We start from the raw sequence: 13,138 nt of genomic DNA, 5'->3' as shown, positions 1-13,138 counted from the left end.
ATACCATAAAAGCGTAAGAGTTAGTTTCTGAATGTTCGGATATCATTAGTTGTCTTTGGTAGAATTATATTACCAACTGTGTAATAAAGCAGTTTATATAAAGGAGCTATTTCATCTCATTATTAACCCTTCATAACTTGGTCTTATTTCATTAAGCCGAAATGATTAGCCTAGCCAGGAAAACATCACATGAAAAAATGTGATGGGGGCAGCAAAGACTGCTAATTCATATTAAAAATTAGACATCCAAAAACACCAAAATCCAAAAGTTTGCTCAAAGGTGGGAAAATACAAAGTTTGAGCTTAGACCAGGCTTCTCGAGAGTGGCACTTTTGCCATTCTGTGGTGGGGGCTATCCTGTGCACTGTAGAAAGTTAGCAGCATCCCTGGCAGCATCTGGTGGTACTTCCCCCAAGCCCCCAATTATGACAATCAAAAGTATCTCCAGACATTGCCATCTGGTGTTACTTCCCCCAAGCCCCCAATTATGACAATCAAAAGTATCTCCAGACATTGCCATCTGTCCCCTGGGGGGTAAGATCGCCCTCCCGGATGAGGAACACTGGCTGGGACAGATTAATGAGATGTGAGAAAGTGCCATTGTAGCTCAGGAGCAGACGGGGCTCAGGAGCAGATATGGCTTGGGAGCAGACACGGCTCTCCTGTAATGCCTGCAAGTCAGACACACACTCCTTCCACCAAGAGGTCGATAAATGAAAGAGACAAACATAGGAAAACTAAAGAACTCTTTTTGTTTAGTGAGAAAGAGGGGGGTAAATAATGGCCAGCTTACATACCATAAAATAGAGTAAATTTCACATATACTGTTAAAAAGAGTAAAAAGGGAAAAAAAATATACATCACAGTGATGAACTTTCACAAAAGATGATAGATTTGCACTATAGAGTAGTGAGATATTTAGAAGACAGATGTCAGGTTATTGTGACCCATTTGTATGCAATTAAGTTTTCTAGGAAGCTCAAGAACATTTAAAACCTCAGACTTAAATTTTAAACCTAGACATGACAATCGTAAGCACACCACTCAGTCACTGAAAACTTCTCAGTTAAGTGCCACTCCCGGGTAAGTATTTTTTCCTAACGTTATTTGCCCCAAGATTTACAACTTGGCGCCTCGTGTTTCCAGTGTAATCGCACACACGATTAAAAACCCGACCAACCAGGAAAGCGTCATTCTTTCTATAAAATGTTCTCAGCTGTGAGTAAAACAAGGAAAAATGAGGGAAGGTGTGGGCACTTTCTACAACTGTTTCTAAAGAACAGGAAAAGCAATTCGAAGGATCGTGCTTCCTGTACAAAAGGCGTGGCTCATAGAACCGAGTGTACAAAGCGACAGCAGTTGACTATCAGTCTTTAAAGGCTTGGCTGCATTACATACTGCACAGCTCGAGGCCTCCTCGCGAGGCTAGCGCATGCCCAGTATCTGTCTGCTTTTCAGGTGGTAATTTTTCTCAATATCTGACAGGGCTTGAGCACGCAGCTGAGCAGCATGAAGCCTTTTCTTCAGATCTCTGCACTTGGATTTCGAAGTCAGCAGATTCTCTGAATTCTCACTCCTCATGACATTCTCTTTACTTTCCCCACTGAAATGAACTTTTTTCTTAATCATCGAGGATGGAAGATCAAGGTCTTTAAAAAGAAAAAGAGAGGGTTTTGAGTTACTAGAACAGGAGCTCAACCCCTCTACACTCATCATGCTACCTATACTTCCTCAAAATATTTACCTTCCACTGCTCATCTGAAATCCAGGTAGGCGGGGAGAGGGGGCCCTGGCAGAAATCAATCAGCCCTCTACTCCACAGCACTGAAAAAGTAACCTTGGAATGTTCCGAAAATCAAGGAACATACAGTTTTCTCTCTTTAACAGTTAACTTTTCCTCCAAAGGTTAAAGGCACTGGAGATTATAAGCCATAATATTAAATTTCTAGAAATCAATGTTATTTATCCCTATTCTTGAAAATAAGTGTCATTTTATCTAGAACACATTACTTCCAGAAAAGCATGGCAGCAAGAGCTCATTCTTATAGGGTCTCCACAGTTCTGGTTAAGAGTTCAAAAACACTTAGATCAAAGAAGCTTAAATGACTTGAAACTTGTTTCAAACAGAACATAAATTAAGTTCAGTATGGCAAAGGTAATGACAAGGAAAATCAAGTAACAATGTAGTGGAAAAAAAAGGGAACTGTTTTTTTTTTTTTTTACGGAAAAAACTAAATGATCATATTTACTTAAAGTGGCAACACTATTAGCTCTTGACAGAACTATTTGGGGGCTGGGGTTTGCAAGCTTGAAATCCGTACCATTTTATTTTTCCTTTGTGTTCATTTAAAGGAAATACGCTCAGGCATTTATTGAGCTCATAGTACAGGCTGCTGTAACCCAAAGGCCCTACTGGAATGGGGGCAACACACCACAAACAGACAAACAAGTAGCTATGAGAACTGGGAGATGGGGGAAGTGCTACGGGAAAAAAGAAGGCTGGAAAGGGAGCCAGGAGTGCTGGGTGGCGTTCGGAGTGACCAGAGCAAGCTTCACACCTGATGAAGATGAGGAGGAAGAAGGCCTGCTGCTGTCTGGAGGACAGCACTCCAGGCTATAACAGAACCCTTATTTCCATTTAAATGCACATATCAATGAAATCCATCTTAAAATCTGAGACTTTGTAAATCTAAAGTGCTACCACAGTCGTCTTCAGGGGAACACTCATGCGCTGTTCTTCCCTTGTGGCACTAGTCCGTCTTCTGGGTTGGTTCTCATACCTGAATTACTTGCCAGAGACAGGAGCTTCTGCTCCTTCAGCAGGCTGTAATTCTTCAACAGACTCTCCGCTCTTGCCAGTTTATCTTCTGCAAGTCTCTCACGAATACAAATCTCACGTTCCTTTTCTTTAAAAGGCAATGAAAAGAGAAAGAAAGAAATTAACAAGTGGCTTTGGGTATAAAATAATCTACATTTGGTAATCTTACCTCTTTGCCTCACCACGCCTGACTACTGGTTAGCCGTGTTTTGTGAACGATTTCTTACTGCATGCCCTGGTCAGCCTGACGGTGCTAGTTTTGAATTCAGTGTTTTGAGATGTTGTTTACATTATCCTGTAAGGTTGGGTTTACGCCCAACTACAGGGCATGTGCAGGAAGCAAAAACTAAAGCAATCTCTGGTCTCCACTGAGAGCAGACAACAGTTCACTTTCAGGGCCTCGCCTGACCTCACAGTACAAAACCTCCTTCTTCTGTTCGAATAAAACCACCCAAAGGGAAAGAAACAAACCACAACTCAGGAGGCAGTTCTTCAGATTTGTAACAGAGGATATTATTTCCTCATGGCCCAGAATTCAGAAAGTGCTTAGATTCCAGGTACCATATGAAATTACAAAATGCTGAGGTAAGTTTTAAGAACAAGGTTTGTTTTGTTGTTCACAGAATCTTTTGACAAAAGAGTCAAAAATGTTTCCAGATAAGCTTGCTATATAGTAAACATATCTTATAATACAATATTTAATTGTCATTAAAAAGTAAAACACTAACCAATGCATTGCACTCTTTATAGGCACATTTAAACATGTAAATTCTATATCCTAGTTTGGTGAGTAGAACCTGGGCTCTTAAAAGCTTGCAAGCGGCCATCTAAGATACAACCACTGGTCTCTACTCGTCTGGAGCAAAAGAGTATGAAGGAAACCAAAGACTCAAAGAAAAAACTAGTCCACAAGACTAACAGCCCACACAATTCACAGCCTCTTCTAACCTGAGACCAGAAGAACTAGATGGTGCCCAGCTACCACTACAGACCATTTTGACCAGGGACATAATAGAAGGTCCAGGATGGAATGGGAGAAAAAATGTAAAACAAAATTCAAGTTCCTAAAAAAGCCCAAACCTACTGAACCAAAAGAGGCTAGAAGAACCCCGGAGACTATCACCTAAAGTACCCTTTTAACTTGGAACTGAAGCTATTTCTGGAGGTCAATTTTCAGCCAAACAATAGATTATATTACAGATTAGTGAGTGATGTGCTCCCTTAAACAATTCAACTATACAAGACCAAATGGTCAACATTTACCCAAACGCAAACACGAGAAGGCAAGGAGGGGCAGAGAGGCTAGATCAGTGGGAATAGAACAAACAGAACGGAAATAATGAGAAGCTGACACATTGTCAAAGTTATAACCAACGTCATGGAACAATGTGTATAAAAATTGTTAAATGGGAACCTACTTTGCTGTGTAAACTTTCACCTAAAGCACAACATTAAATGAATAAATTTGTAAAATGTATGTGAAGTCTGCACTGGGCACAAAGCTGCAGAACTGAGATCAGGGGAGTGAGGGTGACAGGAAACATCCACAACCCATTTCCAATCTCTTCATGTAAAATGAAGAGTCTCCCAGCGGTTGCTACCTTGAGTAATTCTAAAACCTTGGTAGCATTGCTCACCTTGGTGGGGCAGACAGATTTTCACCACCAAAACTAATAATTAGCACCTACAATTTTTTTTTTTTTTTACTCAGTTAATACCCATCAAGTCAATGTCAACAGCCATCAGGGTATTGTTTATAAACCTAGAATATCTTATACCCATTTCCTCTATTAAATTGCCTGAACACATCTAATTTTACATTGTAGGATTTTAGACCTGGAATGGTGTTGGTCCAGCCATTTTAGAAGGTAGAAGTAATGGCTTTTATTATGGAAGGCAGCAAATTCTAAGACCTTCCTGTACAATGGAAAAACCTTACGGTATTTCAAGAAGAGAAGGAAAGAAGTAACTCTATAGTAAAGTATGAAGGCTACATGTCAGCCATCATGGTGACCAAAAATATAATGGCTAACAACTGATCTCAGAGAAAGAAGTCACGAACACAGGGGCCAGCAAGCTTAGTTATTTAATTTACAATACACACTTTGATGTTTCAAACGTTTATAAGAATTTTCTAATAGAACATACACATAGAGAATATTCTGTTTGAATAAATATTCACACACAAAAAATAACCCTCCTGCAGCTCTCCTCTGCTCCGACCCCCATTCGACTTACGCTCCAATCTTTCTTCTCTGGCTTTGAGGGCTTGCTCTCGTTCCTGTAACTGCAGCTCCCTTAGTTTCAGCTCACTCGTTACAGGGCTGGAATCCTGCAACTTTCCTGACTCTGCTAACCGCCGTCCTCTTCTCTCAGGATTTTTTCTCTGCTGTTCTGCAACCAAGTCTGCTATCAGAGGGTTCTCAAGAATCTCTTCCACGGAAGGCCGGTGGTAATCCTGGGGAAACACATGGTGTTACAGCCAGGTTTCACAGCACAATGCTCACCCTAAGAAAGCGGTTACATTCAAACGTGTGCACATTTCCAGAGCAAAACAGAGCACTGTTTTATGGGTGAGTCTTAAATATCAGGAAAATAAGTTCATTGGTGGCTATAACTCAAGATTCTGGGTCCACAAAATCATCTAGATTTAACTTACTTTTCCTCCCCTTCAACCTTTTAACCTTTCTAAGGAGGCCCGATCTCTGAAGTACTTTGGGATATCTTGTGCTGGTGCTTGGCAGAGGTCTGTTTTAGGGGAAGGAGTCCCTGGGTGGTGTAAACAGTTAACACACTTGGCTGGTAACTGAAAGGTTGAGGGTTCGCATCTACCCAAAGGCAGCACCTCATAAGAAAGGCCTGGCAATCTACCTAATAAATCAGCCATTGAAAACTCTATGGAGCACAGTTCTACTCAGACATATATGAGGTCTCCAGAAGTTGGAATCAACTCGAAGGCAACTGGTACTGGTTACTTCCCTTACGTCTCTAAGCTACGTTAAGCAGGACACTTTCTCACTGACCTTCTGTTACTTCATCTGTGCCCTTCTTTATGATCCTACAGCATTTCCTTCTCCTCTTCCATCAGCCTGACCCTGCAGAACATCTCCCTCCCCAACCATGGCCAAATCTTTCCCGCATAATCAATCTCTTTATTCAAGCTATTTTCCCACTGCTTTTTTGAGACTTCCCTTTTACTGGTCTCTAAAGTCTCAGCTGGAGCTAGAGGCAGAGTAATAAAATCTTATTTTTGGCCCTTTTCCTTACCACCTGCCACCTTGAGGTAGGCAAGGACAGGGGAAGCTGAGCATTCGGATCCTTTCTGCAATCTTCTCTTGCTACCAACCATCTGTTAGCAGGGCAGAGAGTGGGAAGAGCAATAAAGAATGCACAGAAGGTCGGGCAGCAAGGATGTGCAATCTGCCACATTTATGTTTTCACTTGTGTGAACACAGTATATTTAGCTAAGGAAATATATTTAATGTTCCTTCAGTCTTCATTGCTCTGTAAGAGAGAATATATATATATAGTCATGTACCACTTACGTCTACAATACGTTCTGTGAAATAGGGCGTGATGTGACTTGGACATTGTGCGAACCCCATGCTACAGGCAGTCCCCAGTTGTACTCAAGAACGGACTGCCATGAAGCCTATTATATTAAAATTCTGAGTTAAACGCAATGGTTTGTAATAACAAATGCCTGCACCACTTGGTAACGCTCGTGAAAACACTGTGTGGGCTGGAGGTGTTTCTAAAGCATTTTAGATGCATACAGTAAAATATATACTGTACATTAAGACAAACATTTGACTAATTGATGCTAAAGAAGAACCGTAGGTACCTACTCCAACCTACCTACAAATTCGACTTAAGGACAGATGTAGGAATGGATCCAGTTTGTAACCTGGGCACTGCGTATACAGAAGAGACATGAGGTACACGTGTTGGCTGTGTGCAGGAAGCTGTAACATTGCCGCGTCCGGTGAAGTCTGCTGCATCCCGTTCTCCAGTTGGGATTTCTGAGCTCTAACTTTATGGGACCATGGATGTATATGTGGTCAGACACTGCCCGAATGGATGTTCCACAGTGCATGACTGTACTCCAGAACTTAACTTAAACAGACAGTGTGTAATTCTATACTCTTTACCTTCAAATTTAACATCCTCGTAATAATGTTATTCAATTCATCAGAGTAACGATATGGGATTCGCCTGAATTTGCCTTCTCTGATCTTCCCAGCTAATTCTTTCTGGTTGAAAGCTGTAAATGGAGGCCTGAAAAAAAAAAGAAAAAGAAATTTTAAAACTGAAAATATATAATAGAAACCAAATCAAAAGTACAATTTAAGCTCTAGTTTGTATTTATACTTCTGAGATTTCTCCCTACAGCTAGGTTTGTCAACCTAGGCACTTTGGCATTTGGGGTCTGTCTTAGTCATCTAGTGCAGCTATAACAGAAATATCACAAGAGGATGGCCTTAACAAAAAGAAATTTATTCTCTCACTGTCTAGTAGGCTACAAGTCCAAATTCAGGGTGTCAGCTCCAGAAGGCCTTCTCTCTCTGTCAGCTCTGGAGAAAGGTCCCTGTCATCAGTCTTCCCTTGTTCTGGGAGCATCTCAGTACCGAAATCTCAGGTCCAAGGGGCACACTCTGCTCCCGGCACTGCTTTCTTGGTGGTATGAGGTTCCCCCCTCTCTGCTAGCTTCCCTTTCATCTCTTGAGAGATAAAAGGTGGTACTGGCCACACCGCAGGCAAACTCCCTTCACGTTGGATCAGGGATGTGGCCTGGGTAAGGGTGTTACAATCCCACCCTAATCCTCTTTAACATAAAATTATAATCACAAAATGGAGGACAACTACACAATACTGGGAATCATGGCCCAACCAAGTTAATACAAACATTTTTGGGGGGACATAATTCAATCCATGGTAGTGTCATATAATTTTTTTGTTGTGGGGGGCTGTCCTGTGCATTATAGACTGTTTAGCAGCATCCCTGACCTCTCCCCACTAGATGCCAGGAGCCTCTTCAGTTATGACAACCAAAGGTATCTGCAGACATTGAAATGTCCCCTAGTTGAGAACCACTGCTCTATAGAATAATTTGGAAGGAAAGCAATGAAAAGAAGAAAAAAGGTAAAGAATCAGAGCTCTTTCCCCAGACCTCTCCCCTAGATCTACGCTTCGTCTTCCACGTCCTTGCACCAGCCCTAAGCTGCCTAACTGACCTGTGAGCTCTCCCCTGGAGCTACGTGTCAGTCTAGCGGGGAAGCATCTAACCAGTCAAGTAGCTTGAAGTCAACACCCAGCCTTGTGGGTTATAGAATTATGTATCCATCTACCTTAATTTTAACCCAAGGTACAATTCTTTCAGATCTGAACATGCTTTTACTGGCACGGATGCTTTTATTAGCTGAGCCCGGTGGAAGGACAAAGTTTAACCCCCAAACTAGTCATCTTCATCCTACTTACATTAAGGCACACAACTCATACAGCAAACAGCCCAGTGACCAGATGTCCGACTTCTCATTGTAGGACATACGATTCATTTGTTCCTTAGGGGAAAAAAGAAGCAAAAGGGTTAGGGCTTAATTTTGTTTTAAAATTTATAAAACTGCCCCGAGACAAAGTAAAACCTCAAAGTTTGGTAATATTCACTCAAAAAATATATGCTTACATTATATATTTTACATAAGTTTACATATAAATTATGTATTTATAATTTAACAGGCTCCATATTTACAAGTACATATCACAAATACAAATATTTTATATCTAACAAAAACCCTAAATACAAAAGGCTGACTCAGCTTGTGAGCTCTTGTATCACAATAACAAAAGCTGATACCTTATACTTTATCTCCAAATTTGTCATGGAAAAAAGGCGAAGATCTTGTCCTGACATCCTTGTCAGATCTAAGTCATTCACGAACATTGACTAAGTGTCTATAATTCAAATGCGAGTATGAAAGGCCTCTACCTTCAAGACATTCATAATCTAGAAACTCCATTATAAAACACCCAGAAAAAATTCCAGTATGACCAAAATATATATCTAGTCTACACTGAAATGGTTAGACATAAATGGCTAATTGGATTATTCATTTTTTTTTTCATAGTCCCTCATATCAACCACCCAAACCTAAACCCACTGCCATTGAGTCGATTCCGACTCATAGCGACCCTATAGGACAGAGTAGAACTGCCCCATAGAGTTTTCAAGGAGCACCTGGCAGATTTAAACTGCCAGCCTCCCAGTTAGCAGCTGTAGCACTTAACCACTACACCACCAGGGTTTCCCCATACAAACCACAGCAGTAACTAATAGTCTCGCTGTTTTAATTGTCTGCCTTCCGTCCACTTATTTCCACTGCTGTTGCTGCACAACTGTCTACCATTGCTGTTATTCTCAACAGATGCAGAGGTAAGTACCAAAATCTCCAGGTGGGTCTGATACCAGCTCCTACAACCAATGCCTTAGGGAAGGCTGAACTGATCTAATTACAAGGGCAAGAGGGAAAGGAAGAAAAGAATTGCACAGGTGTCAAATTTTTCAAAATCACTTCTAGGTAAGTTTCCTTCATATTAAAGGCTTTCTGTTTGGAAATTGATCCAGAGATAAACGACACTGTTCTGGTCCTGCCTAATCTTAGTCAAAAACAAAATTGTTAATTTACAGAGTTCTATACTGTAATCAGACCTGTTAACATAGCTAAAGATGACTTGGAAACCCCTAGAAATGATTGTGAACTACTAAAAAAATTAATCATAAGCATCTATTCATCTGTATCTGCTCAGATTTCATATGCTAGCATATTGGTGCTATAGCTCTTGATTCAAGTTTTTAAAAAGCTATCAGGCAATATCCATAGAGAGTCATAAACTATTCATAACCTTTTACCCAGTTAATTTCATTTTGAAAGCCATACTCCAACGAAATAACCAAAAAGAAACTAATTCCTAGGAAGATATACATAGCAGGGCTTCTTAGAATGGGGAGAAATTTTGGAAACAATACATCTAGCCATAGAGGAAGTGGATAAGTGAAGTGACTGCAGCTGCATTAAAAGGAAAGAGTGACAAAAGAGAACAGGCACAAAAAGTTAGCACTTTAAACATATGTTATCTGAAGTGGCTCCACCTCTTGAGCTATTAATCATCTAGAGAATTTGTTAAAATGCAGAGTCCAAAAAAAAAAAGCTGAGTCCAGGGACCTGCCCAGAGATTCCAAACCAGGGTTTGCGTTTGGGGCTCAGGAATCTGCACGTTCAACAAGCACCTCCCGTGAGTCTAATGCGAGTGTCCAGGGCCACACTGCAGGAAACACTGCTGTTGAAGGTAGGAGTCTAATGCGAGTGTCCAGGGCCACACTGCAGGAAACACTGCTGTTGAAGGTAGGAGTCTAATGCGAGTGTCCAGGGCCACACTGCAGGAAACACTGCTGTTGAAGGTAGGAGTCTAATGCGAGTGTCCAGGGCCACACTGCAGGGAACCCTGCTGTTGAAGGTAGGAGTCTGATGTGAGTGTCCAGGGCCACACTGCAGGGAACACTGCTGTTGAAGGTAGGGACAGAGTCTATGTCATCTTTGTAATCCCAGACCTTAGCACATGGTAGTCATTCAATAAACACTTGAATTGAATTGCTGATATAAAGTTGAATGGTCTTGTAGTTCACTTAGAAAAAAATATCAATTTAAAATGAAACCATATTATTAATTCTTAGCACATGAATATAACTAAACAGCAAACAACTCAATTTCTCTGCATTTGAGCACTTAGCATTAAGTTAAAGGTACTATCCAAATTCTGTAATACTTACAGGAGACATGTAATATGGTGTACCAACAAATGTTTTTGCAAAGCTCGTATCATGGTTTAATATTCTAGCGAGCCCAAAGTCTCCAAGCTTGACATTTTGCTTGCCATCCAGGAAGACATTGGCTGGTTTCAGGTCCCGATGCAGCACAGTATGGCCACCATCACTTCGTCTGTGACACTCCTTTAGGGCCAGAGTCAACTGAGTCATCACTCGAAGAACAAACTCTTCATCTAAGTATTGTCTGAAACCAAGGCAGTTATACAATGTAAAAGTTCTGAATAAAATTATTACAAAGATGGAATAATGTGAATCATCTAGTTTTTAAAGTGTATAAATAGGAAGAAAGAGTATTATTTTGATAAACACGGGTATGTGAACTTTGATTCACCAGGGATTTTCTCAAGTACAGTGGATCCGCCAAATACAAGAACACTCTTCCATATTACTAAAAAGCACCCTATCCCAGATCCTAAAACAAGATGCTTAACCAAAATGAAACTAGACTCATTTCCAGCTTCCATTTAAAAGATTACATTACCTTTCCTTGGTTCCCTTTGTAATCACACTAGCTAGGTCCCCTCCTTCACAATATTCCATTACTATGTACAGTGTTGTGTTGGTCCGGTCAATAATTCGATCATAGTAACGGACAATGTTTGGATGTTTCAGTTCACGAAGTAAATTCACTTCAGAAACGAGCATTTGTTTCTCAGCCTCTGTCATGGAGCCATAGTCAAGCTCTTTCCAAACTAATATCTGAAATAAGAATTCCAAGATATGAATGAACTCATTATATTCAAAATGAATAATGAAAGTTCCAAAGCTTAAAAAATTACCCCATTTATTAAATATGTACTACAATCAATGTCATCATCACCTACATTTAGTTCAAAAACCTTAAGGAGCCCTGAGTTTATTTGCATAATCTTCCTGTAGAGGAAGTGATCCCCCGGCCGCCAGCCCCCCAGCCCACGTTGTTTGGTGAGAGGTTGCAAAAAGGTTATTTTATCAAAGCTGGGGCCCAGGAGAGGGAAACCCCGGGCCATTCCGACCGCCCAGGCTTTCCCCGGCTGGAGAGACCTCAGCAAAGACCCCTCCAATCAGCAGCCACGCAGTTGCCTCGCCATTGTTTCGTTCTGGGGAAGCTCTACCTACACACACATTAGGAAATATGAATCCAATAATCCTAATAATGGGCATTTTAAGTGAGTTCTGACTGCAAGGAGTAAGGTTCGGCTGTCACCCAGAGAGGGTTCTCCGGAGATCAGAGCAGGAAAAAGGAAGGAAATCGGAGAGAGGGGAGAAACGGACGCACGCAGCTAAGACGGTCTCCGGCCCCTTAACGAGGGAAGACAGTCAGCCGCAGACCCACGCCCGGCTGTTCCGGGTACCCAGCCCTCTAACCCTAACCCTAACCCAAGGCCGGCTGTTCCGGGTACCCAGCCCTCTAATTCTAACCCTAACCCTAACGCTAACCCTAACGCTAACCCTAACTCTAACCCTAACCCACGGCCGGCTGTTCCGGGTACCCAGCCCTCTAACCCTAACCCTAACGCTAACGCCCACAACCCCAGGCCTCTCACTTCTCTTCGGGGCGCAGGGCGCTTGCCCCCGGGAGACCGGAGCCGCGGCAGAAGCGGGGACGGGGACCAGGAAGGGGACTGGGCAGGGGACGGCGCCGGGGACGGGGACGGGGACCGGGCAGGGGACGGCCCGGGGGCTCACCTTGCCGTCGCTCCTCCTCCGGATCTTCTGGCAGCGGCCGTAGGAGCCCGTGCCGATGGTGTGCAGCACCTCATAGTCCTCGGCCCGGGACGGCATGGCCGGGTCCGCCGGGCTCGCGTCGCCTCCTGTCGGCCGCGGTGACGCCTCCCGGACCCGGAGACCCTCCGCGCCGAGACTGCGGTAGAGCCGGCCCCGTTTAACCGTCGCGGGCCCTGACCTCGTAGTCTATTGGCTGGCGGTGGGGTCGCTCCGCCTCTCTGATTGGCTAAGAGAAACACAACACCTCCCTGGGCATCTTGGGAAAAGTGTATCACTAGGCAACCGCGTCGGCGTCGGCGTCCGCCTGGGATTTCAGTCTCGAGGGAGGAAGAGGCGGAGCTAAACCAGGGAAGGGGCGGGGGAAAGGAACCGGGTCCGGGCACCTTATCTCTCCGGCGGAAATCCCGAGGTAACCGAGGTCCCGGAACCTACGTCTCCTGAGACCCTTTTACACACCGCTTCAAACAACTGCCTTCTAACCTTTCTACTCGGACCTCTCGCACTACCCACTCCGCTCTGCACAGCGCCCTCCGCCCTCCGTTCCCTGAACCTGGCACCTGAATCCCGGTATCCTGAACCTGGCGCCTGAATTCCCGAATCCTGAACCTGGCGCCTGAATTCCCGAATCCTGAACCTGGCACCTGAATTCCCGTATCCTGAACCTGGCACCTGAATTCCCGTATCCTGAACCTGGCACCTGAATCCCGGTATCCTGAACCTGGCACCTGAAT

At 43.1% G+C, this 13,138-nt stretch overlaps 1 protein-coding gene across 1 annotated transcript; it reads right to left on the bottom strand.

Moving 5' to 3' along the window:
• Positions 1-530: 530 nt before the first annotated feature.
• On the bottom strand, positions 531-12,524 carry NEK2 (NIMA related kinase 2). The gene is made up of 8 exons (XM_003422435.4): positions 12,369-12,524; positions 11,182-11,399; positions 10,644-10,884; positions 8,297-8,379; positions 6,970-7,096; positions 5,057-5,276; positions 2,781-2,906; positions 531-1,649 (listed from the first exon to the last, which is right to left on the bottom strand). The coding sequence occupies exons 1-8, from the start codon at positions 12,462-12,464 to the stop codon at positions 1,426-1,428; spliced, it is 1,335 nt and encodes a 444-aa protein (XP_003422483.1). The 5' UTR covers positions 12,465-12,524; the 3' UTR covers positions 531-1,425.
• Between the last annotated feature and the right edge of the window lie 614 nt (positions 12,525-13,138).

This window comes from Loxodonta africana, chromosome 25 (genome assembly GCF_030014295.1).
Source record: "Loxodonta africana isolate mLoxAfr1 chromosome 25, mLoxAfr1.hap2, whole genome shotgun sequence".
Lineage (NCBI taxonomy): Eukaryota > Metazoa > Chordata > Mammalia > Proboscidea > Elephantidae > Loxodonta > Loxodonta africana.
The sequence above is the reverse complement of the archived record's forward strand: the minus strand, read 5'-3'. Positions and strand labels throughout refer to the sequence as shown.

Coding starts and splice junctions, on each gene's coding strand:
- NEK2 (XM_003422435.4), bottom strand. CDS start 12,464: ATGCCGTCCCGGGCCGAGGACTATGAGGTGCTGCACACCATCGGCACG. Junction 11,400..12,368: donor GGAGGAGGAGCGACGGCAAG/GTGAGCCCCCGG, acceptor TTCTTATTTCAG/ATATTAGTTTGGAAAGAGCT. Junction 10,885..11,181: donor ACAAAGGGAACCAAGGAAAG/GTAATGTAATCT, acceptor CCTTGGTTTCAG/ACAATACTTAGATGAAGAGT.